Source organism: Moschus berezovskii, chromosome 23 (assembly GCF_049115385.1).
Source record: "Moschus berezovskii isolate FMDL1 chromosome 23, NW_MosBer_1.0, whole genome shotgun sequence".
Classification (NCBI taxonomy): Eukaryota; Metazoa; Chordata; class Mammalia; order Artiodactyla; family Moschidae; genus Moschus; species Moschus berezovskii.
Genome location: NC_142482.1, coordinates 43,075,765 through 43,089,589, shown reverse-complemented (window position 1 = coordinate 43,089,589; position 13,825 = coordinate 43,075,765). Strand labels below are relative to the sequence as shown.

The following is a 13,825-nucleotide window of genomic DNA, read 5'->3' as shown; positions in this document are numbered from 1 at the left end:
ACCTTTATGAATATACTAAAGCCTTGGAATTTAAAACTTTAAATGGATGAATTGTATGTAAGTGACGAATTTTATGTCCATAAAGCTGTCACCTAGAAAAAAAAAAAAGTAATTGTACAGTCAACCCCCATGTACTCATCATCAATGTTAAACATTTTCTCCACCATATTTCATATCCCCATACTTTCCAAAATTTCCAAGTTTGAATTTTTTCTTGGATGACAAAAATTTGCATACATGCTTTTAAAGGTATCACTGTATTTACTAGGTATTTAAAGGTTTTAGGAAAATCCTTTTTCCTAAATATTTTTTAATACCTTTTGAAAAATCTGATACAGTAGTTCTCAAACTTTGTTGTGTCGGGGTGGGGGAGGGGGTTGTTTAAAATCCCAGTGCCCTGGTGGCATTGCACAGTAATTAAATGGATGTCCGGGGGTTATACGAAAACATCTATAGGTTTTACGATTCTCCAGATGATTCCAATGAGCAGTAGTTCATGAAATGTAACTATAAAAGCTATGAAAGATACTTCAATAGATAGGATCTAATCTGTTAAGCTTATGATTTGACTAAATTCTGATCAAAGAATAAAATGAAGTTTTTATGCAAAAAATATTCATAAGTTGAATATCAAGATTGGCAAGTTGAACTTAAAAATTTTGAAAATGTGCACCTGAATATTCAAGTTATTCAATATTTAAATGGTAAATATTTAGATCAGAAAATCGTTAAATATATTCTCCTCAATCAGCACCCTCTCGGGATTTAAAAAACCAGAGCAGGTACTCTGGGTTTCAGGTACTGCTGTCCCAAGCAGGTACTCTGGGTTTCAGGAGAGAGAGTTCAAGCGCAGGAGACCCATTTCTTTTCAGCAGCAGCCCCGGAAAAGGATCCCACTGGCCAGGAAGTTTCATCTGGGATCCCCGGAGCCTCGGCAATGGCTCCAGGGTGACTTCTTGGATCATCCCTGTTTCCCCGCCCTACCCAAGCGGCTGAAAAGCGCCGGGACGCGCGGTCCGAGCCGGGAAAATGGGCCCGCGAGCCCGGCCGGCGCTTCTCCTCCTGATCCTGCTGCGGACGGCGGCCACGCAGGGGCGACCGCCGCGTGAGTCCGGGGGCTGCGCGCGGGAGAGGGGCGCGGCGGGGGAGGCAAAATCGAAACTAGCTTTTCTTGGCGCTTAGGAGTTCGCTAAGCTCCGAACGACTGCTCAGCCCTGTGCGCAGTGCCCTCCCCCAGCTTTTCCCGGGGGGCATGCGGGCCACAGGGGGTGCCGATGGGTTAGGGGACCGCCCGTCCCGAGACCTTGACCCCTCACTCCCCGCCCACTCCCCGTCCTTGCTGCCACGGCGTGGCGCTCGGAACCACCCACTCCCTCTCCCAGCTTGGACGATTTTAGAATAGAAATCTCTCATTGAGGTCGAGCTAGGATTAGGGGTCCTTGGCTTCCGATCTCTGTTTTCTTGTTTCTACTGTTAACCGCACAGACTTAGCACGCTCGCACTGTCGTCTGTGCCCTTTCACCCCCGATCACGCCCCAAACAGGAAGTTCTTCTCACCAAGGGCGACCTTGGCCGGAGTGCCCTCTCCGTTGTTTCCACACCCGGGGGCTCTATGGGCTGGGAGACAGGGCTGAGTGAACACACAGTGAAGGCCATCGGGTTTCCCTTTCCGAACCACTGGCATAGACAGGATAGGGGGTTCTTGAGAGGTCGGCCAGGGGCCTTACTCTTGGGGATTGTTCTTTTGCCTGGAAAAATAACCTGCCTGATATTTTTGAACTTTTGAACTGAATCTCACAGTTCTTTTCAGCCCGGGGTTGTTAATTTGGAATGTTAATAGTATCGTATATAAAGGAGGCCAAAGAGATGATAGTTAGCATGTAAGAAATTTAAGTTTTAAATCACCTTCCTGTGATCTTGTTCGACTCTACTCAGCCTTTGGGAGGTAGGAACTATTCATATCTTGATTTTACAAGTCGTTAACAACTTCAGGTTAAATCCTTTCCCCAGGTTACAAAGAATTTAGACAGTCTGGTTTTCTGAACTGAAGTACCACTGGTTGTAATCTTGGCAGACAGGGTTTGCCCTCACTGTTGTCTGGAACAGCTCTGGATGCTTTATACATTGACAGAACCACACTTGGAGGGCAGGTCATATATGTATCCACACTTTATAGATGATGAGAACAAAATAAGACCTGCTCACCAGTAACTTTGTTCACTGTTACCCAGGGCTCTTCATAGTTGCAATTCTTAAAAGTTACTCAGCATTAGAGGTTAAATCATAAAGTCTGAGGAAGGAAAGTCTTCACTGACTACAAGTATATCAAGAGCAGGGAGCCGAGTCCTCTGATGCTTTGCCTTCGAGTAGATGGAGATGACAATACACACACGAGAGCATCAGGTAATGGGTAACCTGTGAAGCAAGGAGGTCAGGGTAGGCCACTCTCCCCGGCTGGGTTTGAGCAGAGACCTGAAGTAAGTAAGGGTGATGCTCACTGGGAGCAGCACTTCCTGGACAGGCTATGGGGACCCGGCAAGGATTTTCAACGTCAGCACTCATTGACATCTTTTGTCGTGGGGACTGTCGTGTACTGTAGGACATTTAGCAGGGTCACTGTCCTTTACTAACTGGTTGTTAGTATACTCCCTGGTCATGACAACCAAAAATGTCCTCAGGCATTGCCAGATGTCCCTAAGAAAATAGAAGTCTTGACTGAAGAAAGAGCAAGGGCTCCGGAGGCCCAGAACAGGTGATGGGTTCAGCAAAGGAGCCATGGGCAAGTTCCCTAGGGCCTCACAGGTTTCAGTGTGGACTCCAAACCAGGAGTGATCAAGAATACCTGTTGAAAAGATCGCTCTGGCTGCTCTATGGAAAGCAGAATGAAGGGAACAGTGATGAAAAAAAGGGGAAGCAGACAGGCAAGAGATGATGGACTGGGCCGGGTGGGAGCAGAGGTGGTGGTGAGAAATGATTCTATTCTGGATTTATTTTAAAGGAAGTTGCTGAGGGATCTATGAAGGATCATATGATAGAGAAAAGTCAAGGTGGCTCTATTATTACTTTATTTACTTTATTACTTTATCAGCTTCAGCAACAGGGGGATCGGTGGTGTCATTTCCAAGGTGGTGAAGGAAGAAGGAAGAGCAGTTTTGGGGCAACCAAGAGCCTGGTTTTAGACTTGTTCAAGTTTGAAATTCCAACGAGTCATCCAACTGGTGGTATCATATAGGCAGTTGAAGAGTAAGAATCTAGAGTTCAGGGTCAAAGATGGAAATCTAGAAGTCAGCATTTAGTCATCCAACAAGTATGTATTAAGCACCTACTACATGCCAGACACTGTTCTAGACATCACGGATACACACTGAACTTCCCCATCTAGAATTAAGGGAATGCATAAGAAAACTCACACCTGCCCAGAGGCCTGTCCTCTTGGGCTTTCTGGGTGTTTTTTCACATTTGCATTTGATTTGGAACTGTTTTGATGCTGAAAGATACCCTGAGCTATTTATCAGCACATCTCCAGCATTTAACAGCAAACATTTATAGGCAGACCTCAGAGATATTGTGGGTTCAGTTTCAGACAACCACAATAAAGGGAACGTCATAAGAAAACAACTCAGACAAAGTTTTTGGTTTCCCAGTACATGCCCAAGTTGTGTTTACTACACTGTATGCTCTTAAGTGCACAATTGTATTGTCTTAAAGAAAGTACGTACCTTAATTTAAAAAAAAAAAATTGCTAAAAAGTGTTAGCCATCATCTGAACCTATTACAAAATCTTTTTATAATAGTAACACCAAAGATCACTGATCACAGATCACCATAACAAATAGAACAATAATGAAAAAGTGGGAAATCTTCTGAGAATTACCAAAATGTGACACAGAGATATAAAAGTGAGCAAAGACTGTTGGAAAAGGGGTCCCGATAGACCTGCTTGATGTGGGGTTGCCAAAAACCAATTTGTAAAAAAAACACATTAGCTTCAAAGGGCAAAAAAAAAATGAGGTCTGTCTGTACACAAGAAAGGTTTTAGAGATGGAAGTAGTGATAAAAACCAGACAATAATTCCTCTGGACTTGGATCTAACTGGGCCTGAGCACCAACTCCTGAGCTCAACTACCCTAGCTAGACACATCTTGGGGTTTTCTAAAACCTGTTGTCCCCAAGGGGAGGCTGCTGGAATTGTGAGTTCTGGGTCAGAGACTGGGGGCTGCAAAGGAATGGCAGCCCACATGGCACAAGGAGGGTCATGGGGAGGGAGGGCACCACCCACTTTCACAGGGTGGGACCAGACACAGCTGGTTCGAGTAGATTCAGACCATGTGCGGATTCCCAGTCTCCTATGTGGCCTGTTGCCCTCTCCCCAGGATCACACTCCCTGCGCTTCCTCTTCATGGGCGCTTCCAAGCCTGACCTTGGGCTACCCCTGTTTGAGGCTTTGGGCTACGTGGATGACCAGTTGTTCGTGTCCTATGATCATGAGAGTCGCCGTGCAGAGCGGCGCGCCCCATGGCTCTGGGGCCGGGCCACCAGCCAGCTGTGGCTGCAGCTGAGTCAGAACCTGAAAGGCTGGGACCACATGTTCATCGTGGACTTCTGGACGATCATGGACAACCACAACCAGAGCAAGGGTGCGTGAAGAGCGGGCCTCACCTTCCCAAGGTGGGCGGGGTTTGTCCCTGCTTCACAGATACATCTTGAGGGAGGTTTGAGATCCTGGCTATTTGAGGTCCTGGGGGGCTTCCTGAGGTTGTTCAGTCCCTGTAATGGTTCCTGTAATCCCTGTAAGGGCTTCCCTAGTGGCCCAGATGGTAAAGAATCCACCTGCAATGCAGAAGACCTGGGTTCGATTCCTGGGCAGGGAAGATCTCCTGGAGAAGGCAATGGCAACCCACTCCAGTATTCTTGCCTGGAGAATCCCACGGACACAGGAGCCTGACAGGCTACAGTCCATAGGGTCGTCGCAAAAAGTCAGACACGACTAAGCGACTAATACACACACAATGGTGGAAACAGGGACCTGCTCATTTGGTTTCAGTAACGAAACTGGGGGCGTTGCCAGAGTCCCACACCCTGCAGGTGATCCTGGGCTGTGAGTTGCAAGAGGACAACAGTACCAGAGGGTTCTGGAAGTACGGGTACGATGGGCAGGACCATCTTGAATTCCGGCCTGAGACACTGGATTGGAGAGCAGCGGAGCCCAGAGCCCAGGTCACCAAGCTGGAGTGGGAAGTGAACAAGATTCGGGCCAAGCAGAACAGGGCCTACCTGGATCGGGATTGCCCTGAGCAGCTGCTGCATTTGCTGGAGCTGGGGAGAGGGCATCTGGAGCAGCAAGGTATGGCGGGAGCACTCTCTGGCCCTCTCGTGATGGAGTGGAGGCGGGGTGCAGGGTACAGGATCCCCAGTTGGGGTTTCAGAGATGGCCAATGTTGTATGACTCTGGGAAGGAACTGAGGTCTGAGTTTTCCACCTCGAGGTCTCCAGCTCTGAGGTTCCCCTTACAGGTGAAATGTATAATCTAGCTGTGAGTCATGATTTTAATTTTTTTCCACGCACATAGCTAAAGAAGAAGTAACTGTGATTTTTCTCTCGATTTAACCAAGAACCCTACACCCATTTTTAACTTTTAGGGATTCAGAGATGCCAATTTTCATATGAATGAATACCAAGGCAAGAAATTACCTAATGAGGCAACCGGTCAGAATAGCACAATCTTGAGGGGTCAAAGCTACTTTCACAGAACATATTAGTAGTCACGAAGGCTGACTATCTGATAAGACCCCTTCCGACAAGAATACTTATCAGGTTGAACCAGGTAAAATTACCGAGAGGACATATTCAATCAGTTTTGATCCTCATAAGGAGCAATTTCAGGCTTCCCAAATGGCGCTGGTGGTAAGGAATCCACTTGTCAATGCAGGAGATATAAGAGACATGGGTTCAATCCCTAGGTTGGCACGATCCCCTGAAGGAGGGCATGGCAACCCACTCCAGTATTCTTGCCTGGAGAATTCTGTGGACAGAGGAGCCTGGTGGCCTACAGTCCATAGGGTCCCAAAGAGTCAGACAAGACTGAAGTGACTTAACATGTACACACACAAGGGGCAGTTTCATTTGATCCAACTTAAAGAATTAACAAAGAACACAGCACATGGGCAACAGGTGTGCATATTGCCATGTGGGACTAGAGAACATGCTATGACTGAGACTGACAGCACATCAGAACTGAATCACGTAACGTATTTTAGGACACAAAATGGTGGTGTGTCTTTCCTACAGCTGGCTCTGTCTGCACAGGGTGACTCCTTCCTCCAACCTGTAGAGAAAGGGAAGTGAAAGTGGTAAAGAAAGGGAAGTGAAAGTGGTAAAGAAAGGGAAGTGAAAGTGGTAAAGAAAGGAAGTGAATGTTCTGGTCTTCCTGGCATGGGTAGGAAGAGTCCCTCTCCAGATCCACCCTTCTTCCTGTCCAGCGCCTCCTTTGGTGAAGGTGACTCATCACGTGACCTCTTCACTGACCACTCTTCAGTGTCGGGCTCTGAACTTCTACCCCCAGAACATCACCATAAGGTGGCTGAAGGACAAGCAGCCCCTGGATGCCAAGGACGTTAAGTCAGAGGATGTGTTGCCCAACGGGGACAGGACCTACCAGGCCTGGGTGGCCTTGGCCGTGCTCCCTGGGGAAGAGCAGAGATACAGCTGCCAAGTGGAGCACCCAGGCCTGGATCAGCCCCTCATTGCCACCTGGGGTACGGATAAGAGGCAGGGGCTTAGCAAACCTGGTGTGGGCGGGCTGGGGTTGATGAACAGGGCAGTCAGGGGAGGGTCTGCTCTGGGCTGGGGGCAGCGTCATGGGCTTTCATTTGCTTTTACTGTTTTAGAGCCCTCACTGTCTGGCACCCTGGTCACTGGAATCCTCAGTGGGATTGCTGTTTGCGTCATCATCTTCCTTATTGGAATTTTGTTCAGAATCTTAAAGAGACGGCAGTCTTCAAGTGAGTAAGAAGAAGGAGGAAGCCTCTTAGCACCACGGCGCCCAGGACACTCTCATCTTCCTGCAGGAAGTATGGCAGGTGGAGGCAAAGAGGATTTGGCATCCATGAGAAGCCCTCTCTTGAGCAGGAATTTCTTGCTGATTTCCCAATCTGATTTCCCTCAGAATGAAAGCTCCTAATTCAACAGACATCTGTTGAGTGCCTATTATTTGGCAAGGGGCTGTTTAAGGTAGTGCAGGTTTTCTGAGGTTAAGTCACCATTGCTACTCTCAGAACCCAAGTCTAGTAGGAAATGAAATCCATGAAACAGGTAAATAAAGTTAAAGACCCCTGAAGGTCCTATGAAGCAAATACTCTCGGTGGGGTCAAGGGAAGGGAGGACCACATTCATCTGGGGATCAACCATAACTTCTGGATCTTGAAGAAGTAGGATTTCTTTAGGTAAGTTGAGGATGAAGGGAGCTCTGTGCAAGTGAAGCAACTGTGGATGTGGGAGAAAGTGACACATGCGAAGGAGTGAGAAATTATCAATTTGACCCTTGACTTTACATTCTTATCAGTCTGCATTTCTACTTCCTGCACATCTGTGGTACAGGGGGAAAAGGGGTAGTCAGAAGCTCCTGCAGAGCCTTGGGGGCCTTTGGGTTATTATGGAGGTGGGGGCGGAGAGGGTCAATGCAGGGACTTAAATCAGCAAAGGGGGACCCAATCTCCATGGTATGGAGAGTGAGTTGTTAGGAGGTGAGATGGGAGGCAAGGAGACCAGTTAGGCAAGGAGACTCAGCATTTGCAGATGAGAGATTATGGTGCCTGAAATCCAGGGGTTCCTTAGAAAGAGGATGGTCAGAGTTGAGATGAGTGGATGAGGGGGCAGGGGAGGATCCGAAGTCTGTGACGCCTGTTTCCTGGACATGTCTTTGCAGGAGGAACCGCTGTCGACTATGCCTTAGCTGAATGTGAATGAAGGGCAGCCTGCAGACTCTTGTGGGGCGGAGACAGAACTCAAGACTCAGGGAGCACGTGCCCTTATGGCGTTCTTCATGCTCAGGACAATTGGAACTAAGAAATGGGAACTGTCTCAGGAACTATCTGCACTTAGCCTTCCTTGTTCACTCTCGAAAAGTTCACCATCTAGGTTTCTGAGTTCCTGCTTGTTCAAGGGCCCCAGCTGTGACTTCTGCCCCAGAAGCGGTTTTCCTGAATCCCAGGCTACATTTAGAACCTACGTTGATTTCCTGCATCACCTCAGACTTTGTACACCTACATCGTCTCATCTCCTAACTGTGGAATGAGGTTCCTTAAATCTGGGGGTTGGGGGGGGGGGTTGTTCGTGATTCCTTTAAACCTCTGAGAATAGCTTTGAACCTTCTCCTTAGGTCATACAGTCTAATGCCCCTATCAGAATTTGGCACACACATCCAGGCAATTCCTGGACCCATTCAAGTTTCCTTTTAACCCACCCTCTGTTCTTGAGAACTCACTTGTCACCAAGCCCTGTGGTCTCTTCCATCAGAAGGCAATCTGGCTGTTGTATAGCCGTGAAGGCTGTGCACACTGCACAACCCAAGGAGACACCTTTTCCAGAAGAGGCATCCTTTCCTGGATGTTTGTGCCTATTAGGATCGTCTTCTCTAAAATGGGTAGGACGTGTCTTGGGGAAGGATATCGTTTTCTAATTTGAGCAAAGGTGCCATGTGGGATTCGTTAGATTTATGACACCTGCACTTTTGCAATACCTCTTCTGTATGCCAGACTTGAAGTAGCACAGGATTTGATCTCTGCTCACACCATCTCCTTGTTCTGATCATGAAAATGGTAATTAGGATGATGATGATCACAATAAGGTGGCTGACATTTTAAAAGCTCTTACGTGGTGCCAGAATTAGTTCTCTGAGTGACCATTTACATGCATTATCTCATAGTTCTTACAATAGTTCTTTGACATCAGTACTGTTATCCTCCCCCCTTTTTTTTTAAAGATGAAGAAAGTGAAGTTTAATATAGAGTCTCTCACAGCTTGCCAGGGACAGAGATAGGTGTCAAACTCAGTCAGGCTGGCTCTTTGATCCCGCTCCTTGCTCCTGCATTCAGATGCTTAGACACTTGAAATAAGTGAGGAAAGAAGGAGATGGCTGTGGAGATGGCCCTTCTCTGGTCTCATTGTCTGTATGCTCAGTGATTTTGATTCAAGTGAAGGGAAAAACAGCAAAAAAACCAATCTCGGCCATGTTTCCTTTCACAGTTCCTGAGGGAAGAACCCTGGAATGTGAGCGCTAACTTCTCCACTGCCACACTGACCAGCTCTATCTGGCAGCACTCATGGGATTGAGATTGGGAGGGTGGGTTAGTTACTGTGTTGGATCTCACAGAGTCCTGCTCCAATCAGGGCCACTAGGGTGTAGGCATTTCCCTCCATAAACTGGCACAACTGCTCCAGTTTTCCATATTAAAGTTGGAAAAATAGAAAAAAATATATATATATACATATATATGTATATATATACACTGGATAACTCATGTTCATTTCATGCTACTATGTACAACTGGTGGCATAACTATGTTCAAGGCTCTGTCTTGGAGGTTGGAGGGCAGGTGCCTCAGACCAAATACAGCACAAAAGTTTGTTTGGTAGGTATTAAATTTGGGCACAAAGATCTCAACTATTTTAAACTTTTCTTTTTTTCTGGTTATGAAAGTTAAGTGTATAAAAGTACATATAATTTGTGCTTACTATAGAAAAGTTTAAACTGAGTTGAACTGAAACTATCCTTCCATTAGCCAAATCTAACTCTATTGACAGTTTGTGTATTTCTTCTCAGTATTATTGCTATATTAATATACATAAAATTATCAAATGCATAGATTTTAATAAATGCATAATTCATTGTGCATGATTTTCCTGATGCATTTGTCCATCTTATATATGTACTAAATCAACTTCATCATTACATTATTTTGGGGACATTTATACTGCTTCTAAGGAAGGGGTCATGGATCTTCCCTCGTAGCTCAGTGGGTAAAGAATCTGCCTGCAAGGCAGGAGACCTGGGTTTGATTCCTGGGTTGGAAAGATCCCCTGGAGAAGGAAATGGCGACCTACACCAGTATTCTTGCCTGGAGAACCCCACGGACAGAGGAGCCTGGCAGGCTCGAGTCCATGGGGTCCAAAGAGTCTGACATGACTTAGCAACTAAACCACCACCATCATCATACTGCTTCTACTTTTTTTTAATGTTTTATTTTCATTAAACTATAGTAGCTGAATTAATTGTTTTTCTTTACCCTAGAGACATTATCACCTAAAATGTAATACATTGGTCATTTTACCTCCAAACCACAGTGGAAGCACAAATTCTTTCTCCTTAAATATCCTCCCATCCTCAAATCAGACTGCCAAAAAATCTTCCTTGTTCATACTGTTTCCTACTTTACTAAGGATATACTAAAATTAATTAGGCAACAGTTTGTTTTATGTTCTTTTTGTTTCACATAGGACAAAATTTCAAGAAACATTCTACTCTTCACAGTAACACATTTATTAACTATAACCTGTTAATTTTTTTTAAATAACCACAATTATAAAATTTCCATTTTCTTTCAGTGTTTCTTAGCATAATTTTTCTGGCCTTGTTCATTTTAAGATCAGCTACATTTGAAAAGTCAAATCAGTTCAGTTCAGTTGCTCAGTCATGTCTGACTCTTTGCGACCCCATGGACTGCAGCACATCAGGTTTTCCTGTCCATCACCAACTCTGGGAGCTTGCTCAAACTCATGTCCATTGAGTTGGTGATGCCATCCAACAATTTCATCCTCTGTTGTCCCCTTCTCCTCCTGCCTTCAATCTTTCCCAGCATCAGGGTCTTTTCCAATGAGTCAGTTCTTCACATCAGGTGACCAAAGTATTGGCATTTCAGCTTCAGCACTTCCAATGAATATTCAGAATTGATTTCCTTTAGGATGGACTGGTTGGATCTCCTTGCAGTCCAAGGGACTCTCAAGAGACTTCTTCGGCACCACAGTTCAAAAACATCAATTCTTCGGCACTCAGCTTTCTTTATGGTCCAAGTCTCACATCCATACACGACTACTGGAAAACTATATGTTTGACTAGATGGGCTTTGGTCAGCAAAGTAATGTCTCTGCTTTTTATTTTGCTGTCTTGGTTGGTTATAGCTTTTCTTTAAGGCAGCAAGCATCTTTTATTTCATAGCTGCAGTCACCATCTGCAGTGATTTTGGAATCCAAGAGAAGAAAGTGTCAATGCTTCCATTGTTTCCCCATCTATTTGCCATGAAATGATGGGACTGGATGCCATGATCTTAGTTTTTTTAATGTTGAGTTTTAAGAAAACTTTTTCACTCTCCTCTTTCACTTTCATCAAGAGGCTCTTTAGTTCCTCTTCGTTTTCTGCCATAAGGGTGGTGTCATCTGCATATCTGAGGTTATTGATATGTCTCCTGGCAATGGCAATCTTGATTGCAGCTTGGGCTTCATCCAGCCTGGCATTTCTCATGATGTACTCTGCATATAAGTTAAATAAGCAGAGTGACAATATACAGCCTTGACATACTCCTTTCCCAGTTTGGAACCAGTCTGCTGTTCCAGGTCTGGTTCTAACTGTTGCTTCTTGACCTGCACACAGGTTTCTCAAGAGGCAGGTATGGTGGTCTAGTATCCCATCTCTTTAAAAATTTTCCACAGTTTGTTGTGATTTACTTAGTCAAAGGCTTTAGCCTAGTCAATGATGCAGAAGTGGATGTTTTTCTGGAATTTTCTTGCTTTTTCTATGATCCAGCAGATGTTGGCAATTTGATCTCTGTTTCCTCTGCCTTTCTAAATCAGATACCAGCGTTAAAATTATCTATTTTATTTTACCTCTGTCAAAAACCACTTACAAGTTTGGTAGTAAGAAGGCAATGGCAAGCCACTCCAGTACTCTTGCCTAGAAAATCCCATGGATGGAGGAGTCTGGTGGGCTGCAGTCCATGGGGTCACTCAGTCAGACACGACTGAGTGACCTCACTTTCACTTTTCACTTTCACGCATTGGAGAAGAAAATGGCAACCCACTCCAGTGTTCTTGCCTGGAGAATCCCAGGGACAGGACAGCCTGGTGGGCTGCCGTCTATGGGGTCGCACAGAGTCAGACATGACTGAAGCGACTTAGCAGCAGCAGCAGTAAGGAGAAGGGCGTCATCTGGTGGCCAACACCAAAAATGTCACAGTGGTTTTATGACTATAGTGAGTGGGGGTGGGGGGATGGGGGGAAGAGGGGTAGGGCGAAGTCCTCAGGGGAAAGGAGGAAAGGAAAACACGAAAGACAAGAGTGGGCCACTTAGGATCACCTTTGGAGAAAAGCCCCTGAAATTTTGAGAGAGCAAAGATGAAACTATTCACCAGGTATTTGAATTGCTGCAATCACACGGCACTGTTGAGCTGCCTGAACTGGGGAAAAAACAAGGAAAACAAACAAATCTGGTGATCTTTGAGGCCACCTGCCAGCAGTTGGTTAAGGCCTGCTGGGAGGTACAGGCAAAACTTGGTCTTGTGTTATAATAATATAGCCTTAGAGTTCTGTGTACTTGATTCATTCTTCATGTACACACACACACACACACACACACACACTTAAAAACAAAAGCCTTTCTCTAAAATGCTGCAAGGTTCTTGTAAGCTACACACTCTAATGATGACTAGAATTTTAAAATGCATGACTTTAACAATTGAAGATATTTACAGATATCTCTATTTTAATTTCTGTGGACTTTGGGTCATCATTTTTTCTTCCCCATTTTTGAATAAGTGATTAATATGTAGATTTTAATACAGTATTAAATTATCTCATTGACTATTTTACTAAAAATCCTCTGTTGCCCTGACATCCTGCATGCATTTATTACTTGGCCTAGAATGCATACTGGTATCTCACATATTCTGTTTCTGAATAATTCTGTAAGGTGTTTACTCATATGTATGAGGGATATATATAGTCTGCCTTAAGCAGATGCTTCTATAGCTTCCATTTCTTGGCTGGATGAAATTGTATTCTCAGTAAAGTCTTCTTTAGCATGAATATTTCCTGAAAGTAATTTTTTTTTTTAAGCTATTGAGGACTTACTAGATGCCAGGCGTTGTTCTAAATGTTAATTTAATTCCTCTGAAGAATCCTGTGACATGTACGCTCTTGTTATTCTGTTACCCTTATTTTTTTGTGTGGAAACCAAGGCACAGAGAGGTTAGTTAACTTGCTGAAGGTTACACAGCTGGAAAACAATCATGCCAATTTTTTTTTTTTTTTTTCCAGCTAGCTTGGCTCAGAGTCAAATTCCTAACCAATACACAATATCTCTCTCTGAGTCAAGAAAACATGTGGTTGATGCCATTGCATCTTTTTATGATACTCCTTTAAGTAACCATTCTGTTGCCTAGTGACCATACCTTGGATATTTCCTGAGTGAGGAGAGGACCAGTTTTAACATTTCAGAATGTTTTGTTTCACACAGGCCAAAATTTCAAGAAACATTCTACTCTTCACATTAACACATTTATTAACTCTGGCCTGTTAATTTTTTAAATAACCAGTTATAAAAATCTCAATTTTCTATAATTTTTCATAAATATTTGGGAATTTTCTTTTCTTTTCACATACAACATGCTATCAATTCACATTTCTGTTTATTCTATCATTCAGGGAGTGTCATAGTTTGGGTTGCCTTGAAGCACATGTGAATCATTTCTTCACCAGGTTTGGGTAGAAAGTATTATAATTTTTTTTAAAAAAATAAAATTCTTTTACCCCAAAGATTCTAAAATAGAATTTTTAT

General features: G+C 44.4%; 2 protein-coding genes across 3 annotated transcripts in view; one reads left to right on the top strand and one right to left on the bottom strand.

Moving 5' to 3' along the window:
* Positions 1-13,825, bottom strand: part of LOC129543739 (histone H2B type 1-C/E/F/G/I) — a 56,987-nt gene that overhangs the window by 19,273 nt on the left and 23,889 nt on the right. The window lies entirely within an intron of this gene.
* On the top strand, positions 846-9,472 carry HFE (homeostatic iron regulator). Of its 2 annotated transcripts, none has more exons than XM_055406970.2 (6): positions 846-1,105; positions 4,374-4,637; positions 5,069-5,344; positions 6,480-6,755; positions 6,888-7,001; positions 7,925-9,472. In XM_055406970.2, exons 1-6 carry the CDS (start codon positions 1,030-1,032, stop codon positions 7,963-7,965), a joined length of 1,047 nt encoding a protein of 348 aa, XP_055262945.1. In that variant the 5' UTR covers positions 846-1,029; the 3' UTR covers positions 7,966-9,472. The 2 variants fall into 2 exon arrangements, with proteins under 2 accessions (XP_055262945.1, XP_055262944.1); XM_055406969.2 differs by having other exon boundaries at positions 847-1,105; positions 5,045-5,344.

Excerpts from the sequence above, each read along its gene's own strand:
- HFE (XM_055406969.2), top strand. The coding sequence starts at position 1,030 with ATGGGCCCGCGAGCCCGGCCGGCGCTTCTCCTCCTGATCCTGCTGCGG. Across the intron at positions 1,106-4,373 it reads CACGCAGGGGCGACCGCCGC|GATCACACTCCCTGCGCTTC; the intron begins GTGAGTCCGGGG and ends CCCTCTCCCCAG. Across the intron at positions 5,345-6,479 it reads AGGGCATCTGGAGCAGCAAG|CGCCTCCTTTGGTGAAGGTG; the intron begins GTATGGCGGGAG and ends CTTCCTGTCCAG.